The 19,358-nt window shown below is 48.7% G+C and overlaps 1 protein-coding gene and 1 long non-coding RNA gene across 2 annotated transcripts in view; both read right to left on the bottom strand.

Annotated features, from left to right (window-relative positions):
- Positions 1–11,529, bottom strand: part of LOC137839876 (janus kinase and microtubule-interacting protein 3-like) — a gene marked incomplete at its 5' end in the record, with an annotated part of 123,487 nt that extends 111,958 nt beyond the window's left edge. Inside the window, one exon of the mRNA XM_068649711.1 lies at positions 11,428–11,529. Coding sequence (XP_068505812.1) covers positions 11,428–11,529 — 102 coding nt within the window. The remainder of the gene's footprint in view (positions 1–11,427) is intronic.
- A 4,019-nt stretch (positions 11,530–15,548) lies between these two features.
- LOC125992631 (uncharacterized) lies at positions 15,549–17,536 on the bottom strand. The gene is made up of 3 exons (XR_011086268.1): positions 17,459–17,536; positions 16,822–16,998; positions 15,549–16,666 (listed from the first exon to the last, which is right to left on the bottom strand). It is a non-coding gene; the product is annotated as an uncharacterized lncRNA (long non-coding RNA).
- Positions 17,537–19,358: the final 1,822 nt, after the last annotated feature.

Here is a 19,358-nt window from a genome sequence, read left to right as displayed (position 1 = left end):
GTTCCCGGACACCTGTGTGGATTACAAATTTTTTGTTCCCGGACACCTGTGTGGATTACAAATTCTCTTGTTCCCGGACACCTGTGTGGATTACAAAGATTTTTGTTCCCGGACGCATCAGAGGATTACAGATTTTTGACCGCTGAACTCACAAAAGGATTTTTCTTCTTTCTGCCCTTTTCTCTTTTTTTTTTTTTTCCTGCTGTTGAAGACTACAATAAAGGCTGACCAGGAGTAGTAACTGTACTTACTCTCCAGGCAGAAGAAATACAGCCAAGATAATTCTTCTAAGGCTTGTATGGTACATGATTCTTAACTGTTGGAGACCTTCTGTGACTTACAGGTTCCCAAGAATTGAAAGGCTGAGTGGCTTCGGGCTGATGATTAGTCGTCATTTCCTGTTCGCTACAATAACGTTTGAATTAGAATTTGCAATTGAATGTACCCTTGTTAGAATTTCCTGTCAGTAGAAAACCTGGTGGGGAAAAAAGAAAAAGAAAAAGAAGTGCATCCCGCCGTTGAGAGCATCAATAAGCGAGGCAAAAGTTCTCATATTGGTGTTCTGAGTAGAGGCGACGCAAAGGGTGCCGCTGAGTAACTAAGAGCTGAATCGACCCTGTTCCGAGTGCACACGGAAAGGCTTCGAAAGGAGACAGCTCGACCCTACAACTAGAGAAACTGCTATTCATTGAAAAGATGGCTAGCGGTGGAAGGAGATCGGATCCCGAACCTGGAAATCCTATGAAAGGAACCGGAAAGGAGGGGTCTAATCCAGACTCTCCAAGACGACATGAAGAACCAGCATGTGTAATATTGTATGGAGGAGGCTTAGAGAAGTGGCCTCAGAAATGGACTGAGTACATAGTGGGATCAAACCCGTCGATAGAGGCGGGATGCCTCTCGACGCGGATGAAAGAAGCCATCGAAAGGGATGGAAGATTTTTTGCCGAGCAACCAGGAGAAGATGGACTATCAATAATAGTGTCAGCCCACCCTGAAAGGGGCTACACTCGAAGAGAAGCACCTGACTGGTGTGAATGGGGGGCAAAAATGGTGGAGGAATGTAATATGAGAAAATTAATAAGCACAAGTACAGATTTGGACTCAATAGTGAAAATGCTGACCAACGAAGCTGGCATCGAGAGCGAGCTTGCAACCCCATTACCTGGAGAAGTGAAGGCAGTGCCTCGCTATTACGAGTGCCTGCAGCACCTGGCGAAGATGAGAAGTATTTTGGAGAAAAAGACTGATCAACCGGTATTCTCCAGTGAAGAAGAAGAGGAAGTGCCTAACGGAGAAGAAGGACTGGGCACTAGCAAGGACACAGAGGAGGTGTGGGAGGCCAAGGACACCAGGCGCGGAGGCGCCCTTGCACCGAAGCTTAATCTCCTCTTTAGAAAAGACCCCCTACCGTCTTTGCCGGAAGAATCAACCAAGAAAGTGATTGTGGGTAATGGAGTGTGGATGTGCCAGTTTGTCGGAGATATTTGGTCACTGACAGGAGACGCCCTCATTGTTTTCACCAACGACAAATTCCGTGCATGGAACCAGACCTTTGATTCACGACTGAGATTGATGGCCGGTGAAAAATATATTGAGGACCTACAGGATGCAAGACGACAAATGGAGCATGACCCGGAGGATCTTACTTTCATCTTCACAAGTGGGGGAAGATCAAAATACCACATGATAATACATGCCGTCGTGCAAAAGTGGAGGGCAGACCTGGACCAGCAGGACTATCTGAAGATGATGACAAGAATTCTGGAGAAAGCGGTGGATGCTGCCTTCGAAAGAGGAGCCAGAAGAATAGTTACGGAAGTGAATGGCGTCAGATCTGGACGGATGTCATGGAAAATTGCAGAAACAGCAATTGCAGGGGCTTATAAGCTGCAGATAGCCACCCCGATCACAGCAGTGGAAGGGCTGGAGTTTGTGTTGGCAATATCAGCCTCTCAAAGAAGAGAGAGGGAATTAGTAGCTCTGGAAGCCACATATGACCAAGCGCTACTGGTGGCTCGGAAAGAGCAGAATATGGAACAGCAAACACAACAGAAGTTGACAGTCCTGCCCCATCCATCGGTCAAAGCAATTCGAACAGAAGAGGAAAAAGTGGCAGCCTCAAGTTCTACTCCAGTATTGCAAGTGAGGACCGTACGGTCAAGGACACCATCCCCAACAACAGGGGATGAGGACGAGACCGTGGCCAACGAAATCAACCCAGAGATAACCAAACCAGGGGGGCCGGATCCGGCACCAACCGAGGTCCCGGCTCCAGGGAAACCACCTCAGGAAAGAGGGAGAAGAATTGAAAGGGAGAGGAGAGTGGTTTTAAAATCAAACCGAGAAGTGGCTGGTACCTCTTACCGAGCACGCCTGACGTCTACTCCCAAAATTAGACCCTCCACAGTTCAGGGCCCACGTCAACAAATAGAATCAAGGAACACCGAAGTTGGGGCCACTGAACATGCTCATACATCCAACGAGGAAGAGGGTGATAATGATGAAGAGGGAGAAGACAGGGAGGCGGCCACCTCAAGTGATGACGTGGTTTCCGAAGAGGAAAATCAGGCTTCGGTGATGTCGGCAGTGGTCCCTCCTGATCTTAATGACCCCCCACCGAGAGTTGTGCTAGGAGCAACCCGGAAAGGAGCCAAGAAGCAACAGCCAGTGCTAAGCATCTTCCGGGCTTCGGAAAGGCTGGCAAGGGAAGTTCAATTAGGATGGGTGGAAACCAAGGATGGAAGGAAAACTTACATCCCAGAAGTCAGACAGAAAGAATACCCTTTCCCGCCAGCCTGGTGGGAAAAAATAGAAAGAAATATAGATATCCCGGTGAAACTAACTTACAGGGAGGCAATGAATGTGTTAAACACACCAGCCTACCACACCCTAGTAAGTTACACAGATTTGACAAAAAAATTTAGGGAAGGCTTTGTGACCGTAATGTATGACGTATTGTTGCGGAGGATGAAGCAGGGTGTGTATGATGCCGCTCAAGCAGAACTGAGAGCGTGTGAAGATTTGGACACACACACTGTTAATCCCGCAATGTCCACACAAACCAACATAATTGGAAACTTCACCCAACAAGCTCAGCCGAGCACCACGCAACTGGGAGCGACTTATCTGGAAAATACAGGGATGCCCGGAAATGACCTGGAAAGAGAGACACGAGCCTTTAAAACTCTAAAAGGAATGGTACGCGTAAAGTACCAAAAGGAAAGCATCAAAGAATATTTATTGGCAACCTGGCTGGTAATCAAAGACAGTCCGGGCGGATAGTTGTCAAAGAAGTTGTGGCTGCAATATATTACAGCCGAGCCCATTGGAAGGGATGAGACAGCCCAGGATGCCTACCAGAGGTGGGTGGATGATGAAGAAGATGACGAAGATGCACATATAACCAGAGCTAAAGAAGCATTAAAGCAGGGTCTCACCTTGCTGAATGTGTGGCATAAGTTGAAGCAAGTGATAAGCCCGAACAGATACGTGCGAGTATTGAGAGCAGTTACCGAGGACAAGGACACCACTTTTGTGAAGCTGGGTGCGGAGGCAACTCTGGCACGAATCGAAGAATCCATAAAGAAATGGGACAGAGTAACAAAACACTACATGGAGAGACAAAAGCCGAATCCATCGGGCAGCACTCGCACTCGCACAGAAGATACACAAGCAGGTCGGAAACCACCACCACGACCAACTTATGAGAAGGGGCAAAAATCTAATGAAAATAAGAGACAAAACACCCAAGATAATCCCAAACCACTTTATGGCAAAGTGAATTCAACTGGTTATGTGGCAAAAGATGTGTATGACAAAATGTCACCAGAAGAAAGAAAGGCCCTGGCAGAGGCTCGCAAGGCTGCGGCCCCTGCTGGGCCCAGAAAATAAGTAAAAAGGAGGCGCGGGTCACCCTGTCGGGCGTGTACAGAGAGGGAGACAATCTCTACACTGATATTGATGGAGCTCCGTATTTAGTAGATACCGGAGCCGAGGTGTCGATGACCCGCAAAGCCTTGAAAGTGATAGGACACCTAACTGTTATGATGGCAGATGGATCAGTGACCAGCATGCCGATTGGAGTCTGGAAAAGAATCGTTTGGGTGAAAGGGCCCCGCAATTTACTGACATTGAGAGACGCCGAAGATCTGACAAAACCAGCACATCAGCGTCAGCCAGTAATAGCAAGATTGGAAAACATCAAAGCAAAAACAGTCCGAGTGGGTCCAACTAAAACCATGCCACTGAATGAATGGTACAAACCTGTGGATGTGGATTCCGTCCGGATCCAATTGGTCCAAAACAGCGACCTGTCTCCAGATGGGAAGCAGAAACTGACCGCTATATTGGAGAAGGCAACTGTGGCGCATTTCAAGAACGACTGTGGTGACCTTGGATCAAAATACATCCACACAATTGAAGGAGGAGTGCATCCACCGGTGAGACAATATCCCTTGAATCCCGAGGCAGTGGCTGAAATGGAAACAATCGTGAAGGAACTTCTACAGCTTGGCATCATTCGGGAAGAATCAAATCCAGTGACCAACAGCCCAATTCAGGCAGTGAAAAAACCAGAGGCGTCTGGGGGAGGATGGAGGCCAGTTATAAACTTTAAAGCTCTTAACCGCCGGACGGTGGCTAATCGAGCGAGCCTCATGAATCCCCAGGCATCCCTAAAGACTCTAAGAGTGAAGAAATACAAATCATGCATTGATTTAGCAAACGGGTTCTTTTCACTACGACTGGCCAAAACATCACAAGGAAAAACAGCATTCACGCACAAAGGGAAATCATACGTGTGGCAAAGATTGCCACAAGGATACAAAAACTCCCCAAATGTGTTTCAATCAGCGGTTTTACAAGTTCTGAGTGGTTTGGATGTTACGGTGTACATCGATGATGTGTTTGTTTCAAATGACGAAGAGGAGGAACATTTGGACTTGCTGCAGAAAGTGGTGGAACGAGTCTCCGCTGCCGGTCTCAAGCTGAATCTCAAGAAATGCCAACTAGCCCGATTCTAAGTGGATTACTTGGGATTCCAAGTGACTGAGAACTTAGGAATCTCAGAAGGATTTCGACAGAAAATCGAACAGATCTCGCCCCCGAGATCAGAAACAGAGTTGCAGCGAATACTTGGACTGTGCAATTATGTGCGGGATCATGTTCCTCACTATCAGAAGCATGCAAGGCCACTGTACGGCCGCTTGAAGAAAACTCCGGAGGGCCAAAAACCAACCAAGTGGCAGTGGTCAGACAGTGACAATCAGAACTTGAATAATTTGAAACAGGCCGTCCGAGAAGCCGTGCGGCTTGAGCCACGAAGTTTGACAGTAAGACTGGTCGCAAAGGTGCAGTGCGAAGAAAATGATGCAATGGTGTCGGTCAGCAACGAAGGTGCCGGTTTGGTGGCCTTGTGGACCTACACCCTGTCCAGCGTCGAGAAAAAATTCCCCCAGGAGGAGAAAGAACTTGCAGTGTTGGCAAGGTACTGGAGTAATTTAAAAGACCTGGCCCAAGGACAAGGTATCAAAGTCCAGACGGGAAATAACGTGCATCGTTTTCTAAGAAAGACTACAATCGAGAGCACTAAAGCGACCAACATTCGATGGGGCAGATGGGAAGACATCCTACTGGACCCCGACTTGGAAATTGGACCAACTACAACCTCCACAAAGAAGCCGATACTCAAAAAGAGTATGGATGAAGAGAAGCCCTACGAATGGACTCTATACACCGATGGGTCAAAAAAGGAAGGAGAGCAGAATGCCCACTGGGGTTTTATTCTGAAGCAAAATGGAGTGGAGCGTTGCCGCCGCAAAGGAAAGACACCCGGCAGCGCGCAAGCAGGAGAGGCCACGGCAGTGCTGGAAGGACTGTTAGAAGCGGAAAAAAGTCACGCTGGACGCGTAAGACTTATAACTGACAGTCATTATTGCGCGCAAGCTCTCAAATTCGACCTAGCCATTTGGGAAGAGAATGGCTTTGAGGGCGCGAAAGGAAAACTAGTGGCCCACTATGAAGTGTGGAAAAAGATAGCCGAGTTACGGCTAAATTTGAGTCTGGATGTGGTTCACCAGAAATCTCATGTGAAGGAAGGAGCTCATTGGAGAGGTAATAACGAAGTTGATCGATACGTCCAGGAAAGAAGAATAATAGTTGTAGGAGCAGAAAAATGGGACAAGACCCCACGCGGAAAAGTGGTCCCAGATGAGAGCGTGAGGCAAGTCGTGTCGGCAGTGCATGAAGCACTAGGCCACGCGGGTCCACTGCCTACGCGAAAAAAGTTAGAGATGCTGGAACTCTGGGTCCCTGACAGGACGATTCGTGCGGTCCTGCGGGATTGTAATCCGTGCAACAAATACAATGCAGGGCGAAGAGGACGATGCACGGATGGATTGACGATTAGGAGTACTGTGCCGTGGGGCTCGGTTTGTATGGACGTGGCTGGCCCCATGGGAATAAGTGGCGCAAAGGGTGAGAAATACCTGGTTGTGCTGGTAGACTCGATGTCAGGACACGTCGGGCTGAAAGCAGTGAGAAAAGCCAATGCAAACAGTGTGATCAAGACACTGGAAGATGGGTGCATGTGGCTAGGAATCCCAAAAGAGTTGAGAACAGACAATGGAACACATTTAAAAAACGCCCAGGTGGACGAATGGTGTCGTAGGTGGGGAATAGTCAGTCTATTCGCCTCCTTATACACCACAAGCAAATGGGGTGGCAGAAAGAACTATTGGTCTGGTCAAAACCTGGTTGGGAAAAAATGCTAACGGAAAAGAGTGGAGTACTAAACTGCTTGATTTGGTTGCGGACCTGAACGGGAGGAGCAGAAGCAGCCGGCCCTCCCCGTCCGAAGAGCTGAACCAACGACTCTTTGTGTCACAAGAAGTGGGCAGAACCCAAGACGGCTCGTCCCAGAATAAGGAGAAGTGTCGGTTCAGTGTTGGACAGAAGGTGTGGATCAAGTCGAGGGACCTGAACAGCAACACGGCAGTGAAGGCCAAGTACGACTGCTCGGACATCGTTAGTGAAGTTTTGGATAGAAACACAGTACGACTAAAGAAGAAAGGTATCCAAGGAGTTGAACAGCTGAAGCCGTTATCGGCTGACCCGAATCAAGCCAAGAAGTAATTCAAATAACATATGGCAACGGACCACGGAACAATCCCGGCCTTCGTGCGCATGGCCGCACACAAAGGTGCGGTCATCGTAAGAAGAACACTAAATGGGATCCAGACCGGAAGGGCCCTAAATCTGGTGAGATTGGCCAAGCGGGGTTGCACACCCAGTGGACCAGAACATTTTCACTGGACATGGGTCGACGAAGCTTGTGTCATTTGTTTGACACCCAACCTGTTGCCTACTATGTGGTCGGGAGTAGGCTTCATGATGCCATCTGTACTGACCACCGAAGTAAGAGAGCTGGAATTTGCCCAGAGAAATGAGGACAAGCTTCCAGTCAAAGTATTGGATGCCATGGTGTGCCACCAGTGTCGAATTACCATTTTGACACGAATGGTGTTCTTTTCACAATGGGAGATCGGACCAACCATGGATGTATGGGCTGGACAAATTAGCTCGTGCACGTGTGTTCGGGACGGGAGTGAGCGCTCCTCATCGCTTTCTCTCGGCTGACTTTTACACGCACCCAAACGCAGGATATGGATTACACCGACCTATGGAGATGCCCAGTGAGGCCCCTGTGGGGCTTGTCCGGCCTGCGCGTCGGGGAGGAGGACGGTGTGTTGGACATTGGACCCTGGATGGGTCTTACGTCCGGTGCAGAGAGCCATGCGAGGGTTGCATGGGGCGTCGGGATCCAGACGGCAGCCGTGCGTATGGAGGGCCTGGCTACAATGACGATCCTCCCCTCGACTCGCCCATCAGCCCCGTACGGCTGATAAGCCCGCTGGATGTGGATGCAGCTCCTTCTGAGTCTGAGGACGACGATGAGGCTCGAGACGGAGGACGCAGGAGCGAGGCTGAAAATGAGGATGCAGATGTCAAGAGTGTGGCCACAGGGGGTTCAACACCACCGGAGCTGAGAGCCCTCGCCGTGGAGAACCACGCTGACGACGACAACGCTGCTGGTCGGTTGTCGCGCCTGATCAACGCCCTCGCAGAGATCGCCCGACAGGGAGACATGGCAGCGGCCTGCCCTACTTCAACGACCGCTGAGGTTGTGAATATCTCAGACGAAGACGACGACATGGCTGTGTAGCTCTTGGGGATCAGGGATAATTTATACCTGTTTTCAATCCAAAGAGGGGGTGTCATGTAACATGGGGGTAGAGATGGTGCAAATGGTAGAATATGGATTGTTCACAGGAATAAATTGGCAGAGCTGAAATTCCAAATTTGTCCAAAAGATGGCGCCAGACCAAAACGTGAGCCCAAAAGAGGGGCCAGAATAAGCTGAACCGGTTAAAATAGATATAAAAAAGGAACACGGTGTCAGAGTGTGAGTCACGCATGGAAGCACAAATGTGATTTTTATTTTTTTTTTTATTTCCTTGCTTGGCTAAAAATTTATTCTGTAACCGCTTTAAGCAATATTATTTGTCAATTCGATCAAGGGACCCGTCACTATGAGAATAGGGGCGTGACATAAATTGTTTGGAGAAGCACAAATGTGATTCTTATTTTTTTATTTCTTTGCTTGGCTAAAAATGTATTCTGTAACCGCTTTAAGCAATATTATTTGTCAATTCGATCAAGAAACCCGTCACTATGAGAATAGTGGCGTGACATAAATTGTTTAGAAAAGTAGGTCAAGGGTTTGGATTTTTATTTCAGAGTTAATTGAAGCGTAACTTTAAAAAGTTATTTTCATGTAACAGAAAGAGAAGAAAAGGGGAAGTGAAAGGTTTTACCACTAGCTGTGCATTTGGTGGAAAGTACTGCGTGGTCAGGGCGGAAACAGCTGCTGAAGGCCACAGATAACCAAGCGTGGGGAAACTGGCCAGTTCCCTCTATGGGCGTGGGAAAACTGGCCAGTTCCCTCTATAGGCGTGAGAAAGCTGGCCAGTCCCTTCTATAGGCGTGGGAAAACTGGGCAGTCTTACCCTATAGGGAAAGTACAGGAGAAAAGAAAGGGGAGGGGGGGGGACGGAGAGGTCTATAAAAGGTCCTGCAGGAGCAGCTTCAGGGCTTTTTCCCCCAAAAGAGCGCTCATACGTGAAGAGGCCCGGAGGAGTTTCAAGATTTTTTTTCCAAAGTCCCAAAGATCTTTGTGTGAGACGCAGGATCGCTGGACTGAAATTAACTTGGATTTACTCCCAAAAATTGGACTGGACAACTTTATAGGAGAAATCGGTGAGGATGACCGTTTTTATGTATTTTAGCGAGAGGGGGGAATAGTCATCGGGCCGCCGGCTTCCTCGTGGCCAGCCTGTTTCTCTAATTTGGATTTTAGAAGCAAGATCGAACTGATCACTCGATTTTGCTTCCACCAAAAATAGCACGCAGCTGGTATTTACCTCTTCCCTTTTTTATGAACTGTGTTTTGCAATCGAATTGTTCTGGGATTGAATGATTTTATTAACACGGGTATCAGTGAGTGAAATTGTTCAGTTTCTGGAGTAATTGAGATTTGTAATTCTATTCCATGTTACTACAATAAATGTGTTTTGTATATTACTTACTTCGTTGTGCGCGGATTTGTACTGAATATGCAACCGAAGGCTCAGGCCCGCTTCCCCTTTTAGACGGGCCGCGTAAAAAGGAACTCCGAACAAGTTAGAGACTTAAATAACTTCCGTAGTTATCTGAGCCACGAGTGAATTTCGATCCGTTCGAAAGTTGTTTCGACTGAATAAATTAAAGGAAGTGTTTAAATCAGATTGAATGATTTTATTAACACGGGTATCAGTGGGTGAAATTGTTCGGTTTCTGGAGTGATTAAGATTTGTAATTCTATTTCATGTTTCTTCAATAAATGTGTTGTGTATATTCATCTACTTTGTTGTGCGCTGATTTGTACTGAATGTACAATCGATGGTTCGGGGTTGATTTGACAATTTGATTAATGTGCGGGGGGTTATTATGGTATAACATAGGACCGTAATAAATAAAAGTAACATCAGACAATTTTAGAGAATTGAATAACTTTCGTAGTTATTTGAGACACGAGTGAATTTCAATCCGTTTGAAAGTTTGCTTCGTCTGAATAAATTAACGGAAGTGTTTGAATCGGATTATCGGTTTGGTGTAGAACTGAAAGTAATTTAATTATTTGAAGGGCGCAGGCCCGTTTCCCCTTTTGACGGGCCGCGTAAAAAGTAACTCCGAACATGTTAGAGAATTAAATAACTTTCGTAGATATTTAAGGGAAGAGTGAATTTCGTCAAAAGTGAATTCGTTTGAAAATTTACTTCCTCTAAATAAAATAACGACGATGGTTAAAATAGATCATTTGAGTTGGTGAAGGATAAAAGTATTTCGATTGTCCGTCGGGCGCGGCCCAGTTCTTAATTTTGTCGGGCCGCGTCAAAAGTTAAACAGGACACGATCGAAAAATAGACTTGCCTTCCAAATTAATTACTGGGCAAATCTAAATAGAGTAAGACATTTTTATTCGTTTTAAGAAAGTTGTTATTCTTTTTAAAGCAATCAAGTGGGGTGAAGCACTCCGACAGTTAAGTGCTAGATCTACATATAAGAAGTTAGAATTAATAACGTAAAGTGCATTAATTTTCTCCTTAAATGCTATTATTGTCACACTTTTATTAATTCGATTCTCTTTCGAATAAACAAGTTGGTCGGCTCGCTGCTTGAGCGACCAAGTAGAACGGACCCATATCAACATTTACTTCGGCAAAACTAGTGCTAGGGTGCGCTATACAAACGAATCCCTGAGGTCTTAACAAAGACATCTAAAAATATCCGTAACATAATAAGAACTTCAAACATTAGCGGGGAGCCTTCAATACGATGCGGTCACTTCGAAGTCTTGCCTCGAATTGAGTTACTCGGCTAAGACAAACCCGTTACCGGGAAGCCGGGGGCACCTTATTGAAAGAGGTGCGTTTGACACTACCATCAGCTTTTCTCTGGTCTGAAAGGAGGAGGAGGGAGGCTCCTCCTCCTCCTTTCAGACCAGAGAACACCCGAGGCTGGGTGAGAACGGGGAGGCTGCGACCCGGCCGGGGGTTGCGGGAAGGGGCGCCACCTTGATCTCCTTCTCGGCGTCGTAGTCCCCTCCGCTGGTCTGGGCTAGCAGAGCGTAGGCTCGTTGCAGCGCTTGATATTCTTGCGTCAGCTGGCGGTAGCGAAGCTCCGCCTCCTCATGCACACACCAATGCAACACAGCACTAGTACCAGAATCAGTCAGACCGGCGACAAAGCACCCGCGACGCAAAGACGAGTCCGATTCCAGGCTGAAGAGGAATGTTTGGCGCCAGTACGCTGGCAGAAATGGCGGGCTACCTCTTCGGGTTCCGTGTCGGGGGTTCTGTCGGTGTGAAAAGACAAGGACGATCCGTCCGAGTCCACCAACACGTCTTCGTCGTAGCCGTAAAATGTTTCGATGACCTGCGGGCGCGGAAGCAAACATCTCTCTGAACAAACTGAAGCGACACCTCACGATGAATCGACGAGAGGAACGATAGCGAGAAAAAGGCCATTTCATCTTGCGCAACACCAAGCAGCCGCAAACAAACAGACTCACCTTGCAGGACCTCACGCTTTGTTCCTCCTCAGAGATTGTCGACGTCGGTATCGTAGCAGCAAATCTCTCTCCCGTCGACACAAATAATCCGCCTTTGAGATTCTTTGGATGCAAAGGGAACGAACAGCTCCGGCGCAGAAACAAACGCAACTCACGATGACATTTCTGACATGAGGTCCTGTCTCCAGAGCCTGAAAAACCCGTCACCGGCGATGATTGGAGGGACGCTCGTCTTTTCCAAAAGTGACAACTACAGGGTGTGTCAGGGTTTTCCAGATTATCTTTATCGTATGATTATGTTGCTTTGACTTTGACTGCAACCTGTAATAAATAATATTATTTATCCCTTATTTATCCCTATCGCTTATCCCTTCCTACACAAAGTCGTAAAACATCCCTTGCTATGTTTTGACTAGAGGTCAAGGGCTTTCTCTATTCAATCCACTCTTACACCCACCCTGTTTCTCTTAATAAAAATGCTCGTGCAGGAGCCGAGAGTCAGACTTCATTCGTACAACGGATGGACTCTCCACCTGCAGGTGTCCAAAAGAACTTACTTGTCTCCCGTTTGGTTCTTGCAAAATAAGTTGGAGCGAGCGCAACTCTAACAGGGTGCATTTTGCCACTAGCTGCCTACGGACAATGACGTCGCGCTCGCGGCTCATGGTTGACGGGCTGAGCAGCCGGGCGAGTCTGTCGTTTTCAGCGCACAGCGAGTGGCAAAGGCGCTGACAAAACGGGAGCTTTGAGCTGCTGAAAACGGCAAAACAAGTCTAAAGCGTGTTCAAACGCGTGCGCACAATGCTCCTGCTTGAAAGGTCGGAATTTAAGGGGCCAATTTTTTGGATGGCGGCCGCCGGCCAAGCTTTGGACGGAAAAGGTTTCCTGGCGACAGCGAGCGAGCGCGGCACTGCCGTACGTGCACCGAGTCGCCTGCCTGAAGACCTTGGACAAGTCGTCGATGATGTGCCGCTGCTCCACAACTTGAAGGAACTCCATTTCACCGTCCTGCTGGCCGCAACCGCGCTCCAGGTCATTGAGCGAACTAGGCCTTCTCTGTGGAACACAAATTCAGTGGACTCTGTTGGCACGCCGCCGTTGTCCGCGTCGACTTACCAAGCTTGCCATCTCCTCGTTCTCCTGGGTGACAAAGCGCACTTTGTTTTCAAGGCGACACAGCACCAGCGAGAGTTCTTCATTCTTCCTGCTCAGGCGTTTGTTTTTGTACAGGAGTGGCAGAAACTGGCTTTCTGTTTCTCTCAGTCGCTTAAGCTGCAAGCATGAAGTGCGGGATGCGAAAGACGCACAACACGCGGGCCAGAACGTATCCATTCCTTTTGCATCGGTTTGAACGGAATCGTGGCTTTGGCTCCCAATAAAAGACATCTACCAGGCAACCGACTCGCCGCGCCGCTCAACTAATAAGCAAGCGCAATGGGTGCCTCGCTGGATGGCGCGCATCAAACGTAGCGCAAACCTTCAAGCGTGCCGTCAATAAATTACCAGTTCATTGCGCTCTTCAGAAAGCAGGGCGTTTCGATCCTCCAGTTTCCTGATGACTGCGCTGAGCTCAGCGATTTTCAGATGAAACCTTCGCGTGTCCCAATCTTCCTGAGACTGAAAACGCCCCGCAACACACACACACAACCACTCGTTCAAAGTTCAAAACTGTTTTTGTGCTACCTTCCTCCAGCAACGAACTAAGTCATGCGTACTGCAAGTGTGTGATGAGGTGGCTTACGCTATGAAGAGGATTGCTAGTAGCGCCGTTGACCCCACTTCCAGGGTAGTTTAGGCCCGCCCTTTGGGAATCCCTCAGGGCAGCGATCTGCTGCTCGGCAGCCTGAGTCTGCAGCTGAAGGCGGTGGACGTGGCCGGCCCCAGGGATTTATCCAAAACACTAACCGCTCTGTCTTTCAGCTTGATCTCATCCATCTGGATGTACAAACGGGGAGCGCTCAGGCAGGCGGGCAAACTCATTTGCCAGAATTGTGACAAAAACAAAGAGAGCAACCGGCCAATTTTTATCTTGAATCGACTAGAACACCATTGCTGTGACAAAAGCGAAGCGAGCAACCGGACGTTTTCTTCTTGTGAAATAGAATAGAATAGAATGCCTTAGGTGTCATTGCACTGCAGGTATACAACGAAATTGGGAACATAGCCACGCACCGCGCATCTGATCAGTCCTACCAGTCGGCGGATCTCCCTCTCGCAGTCTCTCTTGGTTCGGCTCAGCTCCTCCCGATGCTGGTGATGAGCCGATCGGAGCTCGGCCGCTCGGGACTGCCAGGCCTGCTGGGCCGCTGCCAGGGCTTCTTCCGCGCTCCTGGTGGAGGCGACACCGCTCGGTCTCCCGACACCGCCGCGTCTCCTCCACTTCCGCCAGCAAAGCGCCCCCGCTCCTCACCTGAGCAGACATTGCGCCACATCGGGCCGTTGAGACCGCAACGGAGCGCCGCGACGCTTACTGGGGACAAGCTACACAATACGGTAGCGGCCGCATCGGAGCCCGACGTGGCGTGCGGATAGTCAGACACGGATTGAGCGGATCACCTTGTCCATGGAGCCGTCCCTCAGGCTGAGGACCAAGGCATTCAGTCGCTGGATCTCTCCATCTTTGATTTTGATCACTCTCATCAGCTCCATTTCATGCTGCCGCAGTAATGTCTCCCTGGTAACGGCTAACTCTTTCTGCTTCTCCTCATGGAGTTTGCTTTTGAGTTCCGTCATGGCGGCGGTGGCACGGTGGTGCTCCGCCCGCAGGTCCTGACTTCTCTCTCTCTCCAGACAGCTGACCTGACATGACTTAGACAAACTTTATTGTCATCTTGTCTGCACATGGTGCATACAAAACGAAATTTCGTTGCACACGGCTTACAACAAAGTAGTGATATTGCAGTTGAATAGAAGTAACATATCCTATGAAAATATATATATACATATACTGTATATATATATATATTACAAATAAGTATAAAGTGCAGCAGTGCTAATTATGCAATAGTGCAAGTAGGCAAAACAGTATTCAAGAGTGTGCTGAGGAATGCTAAACCATGTATTAAACTTCTATTTAAAGGGTTTACACAAGTTCAGTAAAGTTTGTAGTGCGAGATAGTGCAAGATAGAGGTCCGTAGTGTCATAAAGTACAGTTCTGTGAATGTGTGATGCAGAGTTCAGTTTAGAGCTCAACAGTTCTAATGTTCAACAGTCTGATGACAGCAGGGAAAAAGCTGTTGCAGAACCTGGTGGACCTGCAGCGGATTGTGCGAAACCTCTTCCCAGAGGGCAGCAGGGAGAACAGTCCATGGTGGGGGTGTGATGGGTCATTGATGATGTTACGGGCACGGGACATGCAGCGCTGAGATGAAATGTCCTGAATGGAGGGAAGAGGAGCCCCTATGATCCTCTCTGCTGTCCTCACCACTCTCCTCACGTTCTTCCAATCGGAGGCGGTGCAGCCTCCACACCACACAGAGAGTCAGCTTGTCAGAATGCTCTCTATGGTGCTCCTGTAGAACGTCCTCATGATCGGTGGGGGCAGGTGGGCTCTCCTCATCCTCCGCAGGAAGTACAAGCGCTTCTGTGCCCTCTTGATCAGTGCCGTAGTGTTCATAGTCCAGGTGAGGTCTTCTGTGATGTGGACCCCCAGGAATTTGGTGCTGCTGACCACCTCCACAGCTGAGCTGTTGATGATCAGTGGAGCGTGGTGAGGCTGGTTTTTCCTGAAGTCGACGATGATCTCCTTCATCTTCTCCACATTCAGGATCAGGCTGTTGTCTCTGCACCAGCCCACCAGCTGCTCCACCTCCTCTCTGTAGTCCAGGTCGTTGTTGTCTCTGATGAGCCCCACCACCGTTGTGTCGTCTGCGAACTTCACGATGTGATTGGTGGTGAACCTGGGGACGCAGTCGTGTGTCATTCAGGGTGAACAGCAGGGGGCTCAGGACGCAGCCCTGAGGGGAGCCTGTGCTGAGGGTGATGACATCAGAGGTGTTCTGTCCGACCCGGACTGACTGAGGTCTGTTGGTGAGGAAGTCTAGCAGCCAGTTGCGAAGGGGGGTGTTGAAGCCCAGGTGTTCCAATTTTCCTACTAGATGCTGTGGGATTATGGTGTTAAACGCTGAGCTGAAGTCCAGGAACAGCATCCGAACATGGGTGTTCTTCTCCTCCAGGTGAGCCAGGCTCAGGTGAAGAACGGAGGAGATGGCGTCCTGAGTGGAGCGGTTTTGCCGGTCGGCAAACTGGAACGGGTCAAATAATGGGGGGAGTCTGGAAACGATGTGATCTTTAAGCAGCCTTTCGAAGCACTTCATCATGACCGGAGTCAGTGCAACAGGCCGGTAATCATTAAATGAGGTGATTTGAGGTTTCTTCGGCACCGGAATGATGGAGGCAGTCTTAAAGCACGCTGGCACTGTGGCTTGGCCCAGCGAGGTGTTAAAAATGTCTGTGATGACCCCAGCCAGCTGACTTGCACATTCCCTGAACACACGCCCAGGAATGTTGTCGGGGCCAGGGGCCTTACGGGGGTTGACTCTCCTCAGGGTCTTCAACACATCGGCGGAGTCAAGGCAGAGTACCTCCTCTTCCTGATGAGGGACAGTTTTAACTGCTGGAGTGCCGTTTAGTGCCTCGAACCTCCCAAAGAAGTTATTTAGACCATTTAGAAAGTCAGCATCAACTTCACCCACCGGGGGGGGAGGGTGAGTTGTAGTCTGTAATCGCCCGTATGCCTTGCCACATACTCCTGGTGTTGTTGGCGTCGTGGAAACGATCCTGAATTTTTCGACTGTGGTCTCGCTTCGCTACCCTGATGGCACGGTTCAAGTTGGCTCTCGCTGTCCTCAGTGTCTCCTTGTCGCCAGACTTGAAGGCAGAGTTCCGCGCTCGTAGCGTTTGACGTACCTCCTCAGTCATCCAGGGTCGTTGGTTGCCCCGGGTGATGATATTCTTAGTGGTGCTGACGTCCTCGGTGCATTTGTTGACGTAGGCTGACACAGTCATGGCACACGCATGTCAAATCTACATCGGGGAAACTGGGAGGGAGGGAGGCAAGCAGGGAGGCAGGCAGGCAGGGAGGCAGGCAGGGAGGCAGGCAGGGAAGCAGGCAGGGAGGAAGGCAGTGTCTGTCTGTTGAGGTTTTCACCTTGTTCTTCTCCTGCTGAAGTTCTAACTGGACGTCCATCAGTTTGGCTCTCAGCTCGTCATTGGCGGCCTGAAAGGCGTCCGTTCGCTCCGCCTTGACCCGCCCTGCCGGAGCTCGTTTGGACATCTCTTACTCGAGTCTCGCCCGGTCGTCAGTCAGAGATCACAACATTTGTACCTGGAGAGCACAAACGCAGCGCTGTTTTCCACTGGCTTCGGACTCAACTTCAATCGGTACCGTAACGTACAACATCATAAACATAGATCTAGCTTGACTTATTCATTGAATAAATGCATTTGGTTCTTCAAAACTGCATCACGCAACATAGCGTGACCGAGACGGCCGTTATCCACCTGCGTGAAGTTATTTGGTGAAATGAATGAGATGTTTAAGACACCATCGTTCTGTCTCTATGTAGATGAAGGGAAATAATCGATTGCTGAAGGTCCAAAGGTGTTGTGATAAACAAATAAACATATTAGTGACATATTTGTGATAAACATATTAGGCAGGATAATCACATATGTTAACTTGACTGCCCACACTGTATTTATTTATGGTTATTTGTTAAATCGAGTACTGTTAGACATGAAATAGGAAGTGTTTAACATAAATGGACGACGAAAGGGGTACTCACCATTGTAGCTCCTGCTGGTCAATGATACAAGCCTCTTCTTGCAGTGGAAAACATACAGCCAACAAACACCGTGGAACCTAAAGGAAGGAAATTAAACATTAACATTTAGCCTCAACCAACATTCACAGATACAACGCAACGCAAACTACACAAACGTAAATCTTTTTAAACACAATGAGTTGTACTTACCGTGTACGCTCTAGACGGTCCACTTGCAAGCAGAAAATAAAGATATTTCTGTTGATAATCGTCGTGTTTGTATCCGTTGTCTCGCTCAAGGCCATTGCGCCCACAGATTTGAATTTTGGCGAGAGTTCAGCCTATTGACGTCATTTCCGCGGTGTAATACCCGCATATCTGAAACGGCAAAGTTAAGAGTAGAGTTAAATAAAGTTTTTAATCAACGCAATAATTTACAAACGTTGACCAGTCGAAATAATCGTCGAAATTTGGCGTCTGTGGCTGGAAGCAGACGCCGAGTTCGACGTTCCTCCCAAATGCCACACTGCCTCGCTTTTCAGGCCAACAAAAAAACATATTTTTCAAAACAATGAGTTGTAATTACCTTGTACGCTCTAGACGGTCAAGTTGCAAGCTGAAAACAAAAATATTTGTCTTGTTAGTCGTCGTGTTACTAACCGCTGTGTCTTGTTTGCCAGCATTGCCGCTTTCCTACTTCCTGTTGCAAGCCACGCCCACGGATTATAATTTTGCCGTGAGTTCCGCCTATTGACGTCATGTCCGCGTCGCATGACTGCGACGTAATATTATCTAAAACTGTTTGTGCGGCATGGTGTTGTTCTGTGCGGTATTGTGTTATTCTGTGCGGCGTCGTGTTGTTCTGTGCGGCGTAGTGTTGTTCAGTGCGGCGTCGTGTTGTTCAGTGCGGCATGTTGTTGTTCAGTGCGGCATGTTGTTGTTCAGTGCGGCATGGTGTTGTTCACTGCGGCATGGTGTTGTTAAGTGCGGCATGGTGTTGTTCAGTGCGGCATGGTGTTGTTCAGTGCGGCATGGTGTTGTTCAGTGCGGGATGGTGTTGTTCAGTGCGGCATGGTGTTGTTCAGTGCGGCATGGTGTTGTTCAGTGCGGCATGGTGTTGTTCAGTGCGGCATGGTGTTGTTCAGTGCGGCATGGTGTTGTTCAGTGCGGCATAATATTGTTCAGTGCAGCGTAATGTTGTTCAGTGGGGCATGGTGTTGTTCAGTGCGGCATGGTGTTGTTCAGTGCGGCATGGTGTTGTTCAGTGCGACATGATGTTGTTCAGTGCGGCATAATGTTGTTCAGTGCGGCATAATGTTGTTCAGTGCGGCATAATGTTGTTCAGTGCGGCATAATGTTGTTCAGTGCGGCATGGTGTTGTTCAGTGCGGGATGGTGTTGTTCAGTGCGGCATGGTGTTGTTCAGTGCGGCATGGTGCTGTTCAGTGCGGCATGGTGTTGTTCAGTGCGGCATGGTGTTGTTCAGTGCGGCATGGTGTTGTTCAGTGCGGGATGGTGTTGTTCAGTGCGGCATAATGTTGTTCAGTGCGGCATGGTGTTGTTCAGTGCGGCATAATGTTGTTCAGTGCGGCATAATGTTGTTCAGTGCGGTATAATGTTGTTCAGTGCGGCATAATGTTGTTCAGTGCTGCATGGTGTTGTTCAGTGCGGTATAATGTTGTTCAGTGCGGCATAATGTTGTTCAGTGCTGCATGGTGTTGTTCAGTGCGGCATGGTGTTGTTCGGTGCGGCATGGTGTTGTTCAGTGCGGCATGGTGTTGTTCAGTGCGGTATCGTGTTGTTCAGTGCGGTATCGTGTTGTTCAGTGCGGTATCGTGTTGTTCAGTCCGGTATCGTGTTGTTCAGTGCGGTATCGTGTTGTTCAGTGCGGTATCGTGTTGTTCAGTGCGGTATCGTGTTGT

Source organism: Syngnathus scovelli, unplaced genomic scaffold, assembly GCF_024217435.2.
Source record: "Syngnathus scovelli strain Florida unplaced genomic scaffold, RoL_Ssco_1.2 HiC_scaffold_23, whole genome shotgun sequence".
Taxonomy (NCBI): domain Eukaryota; kingdom Metazoa; phylum Chordata; class Actinopteri; order Syngnathiformes; family Syngnathidae; genus Syngnathus; species Syngnathus scovelli.
This window is presented reverse-complemented; position numbering and strand designations above follow the sequence as displayed.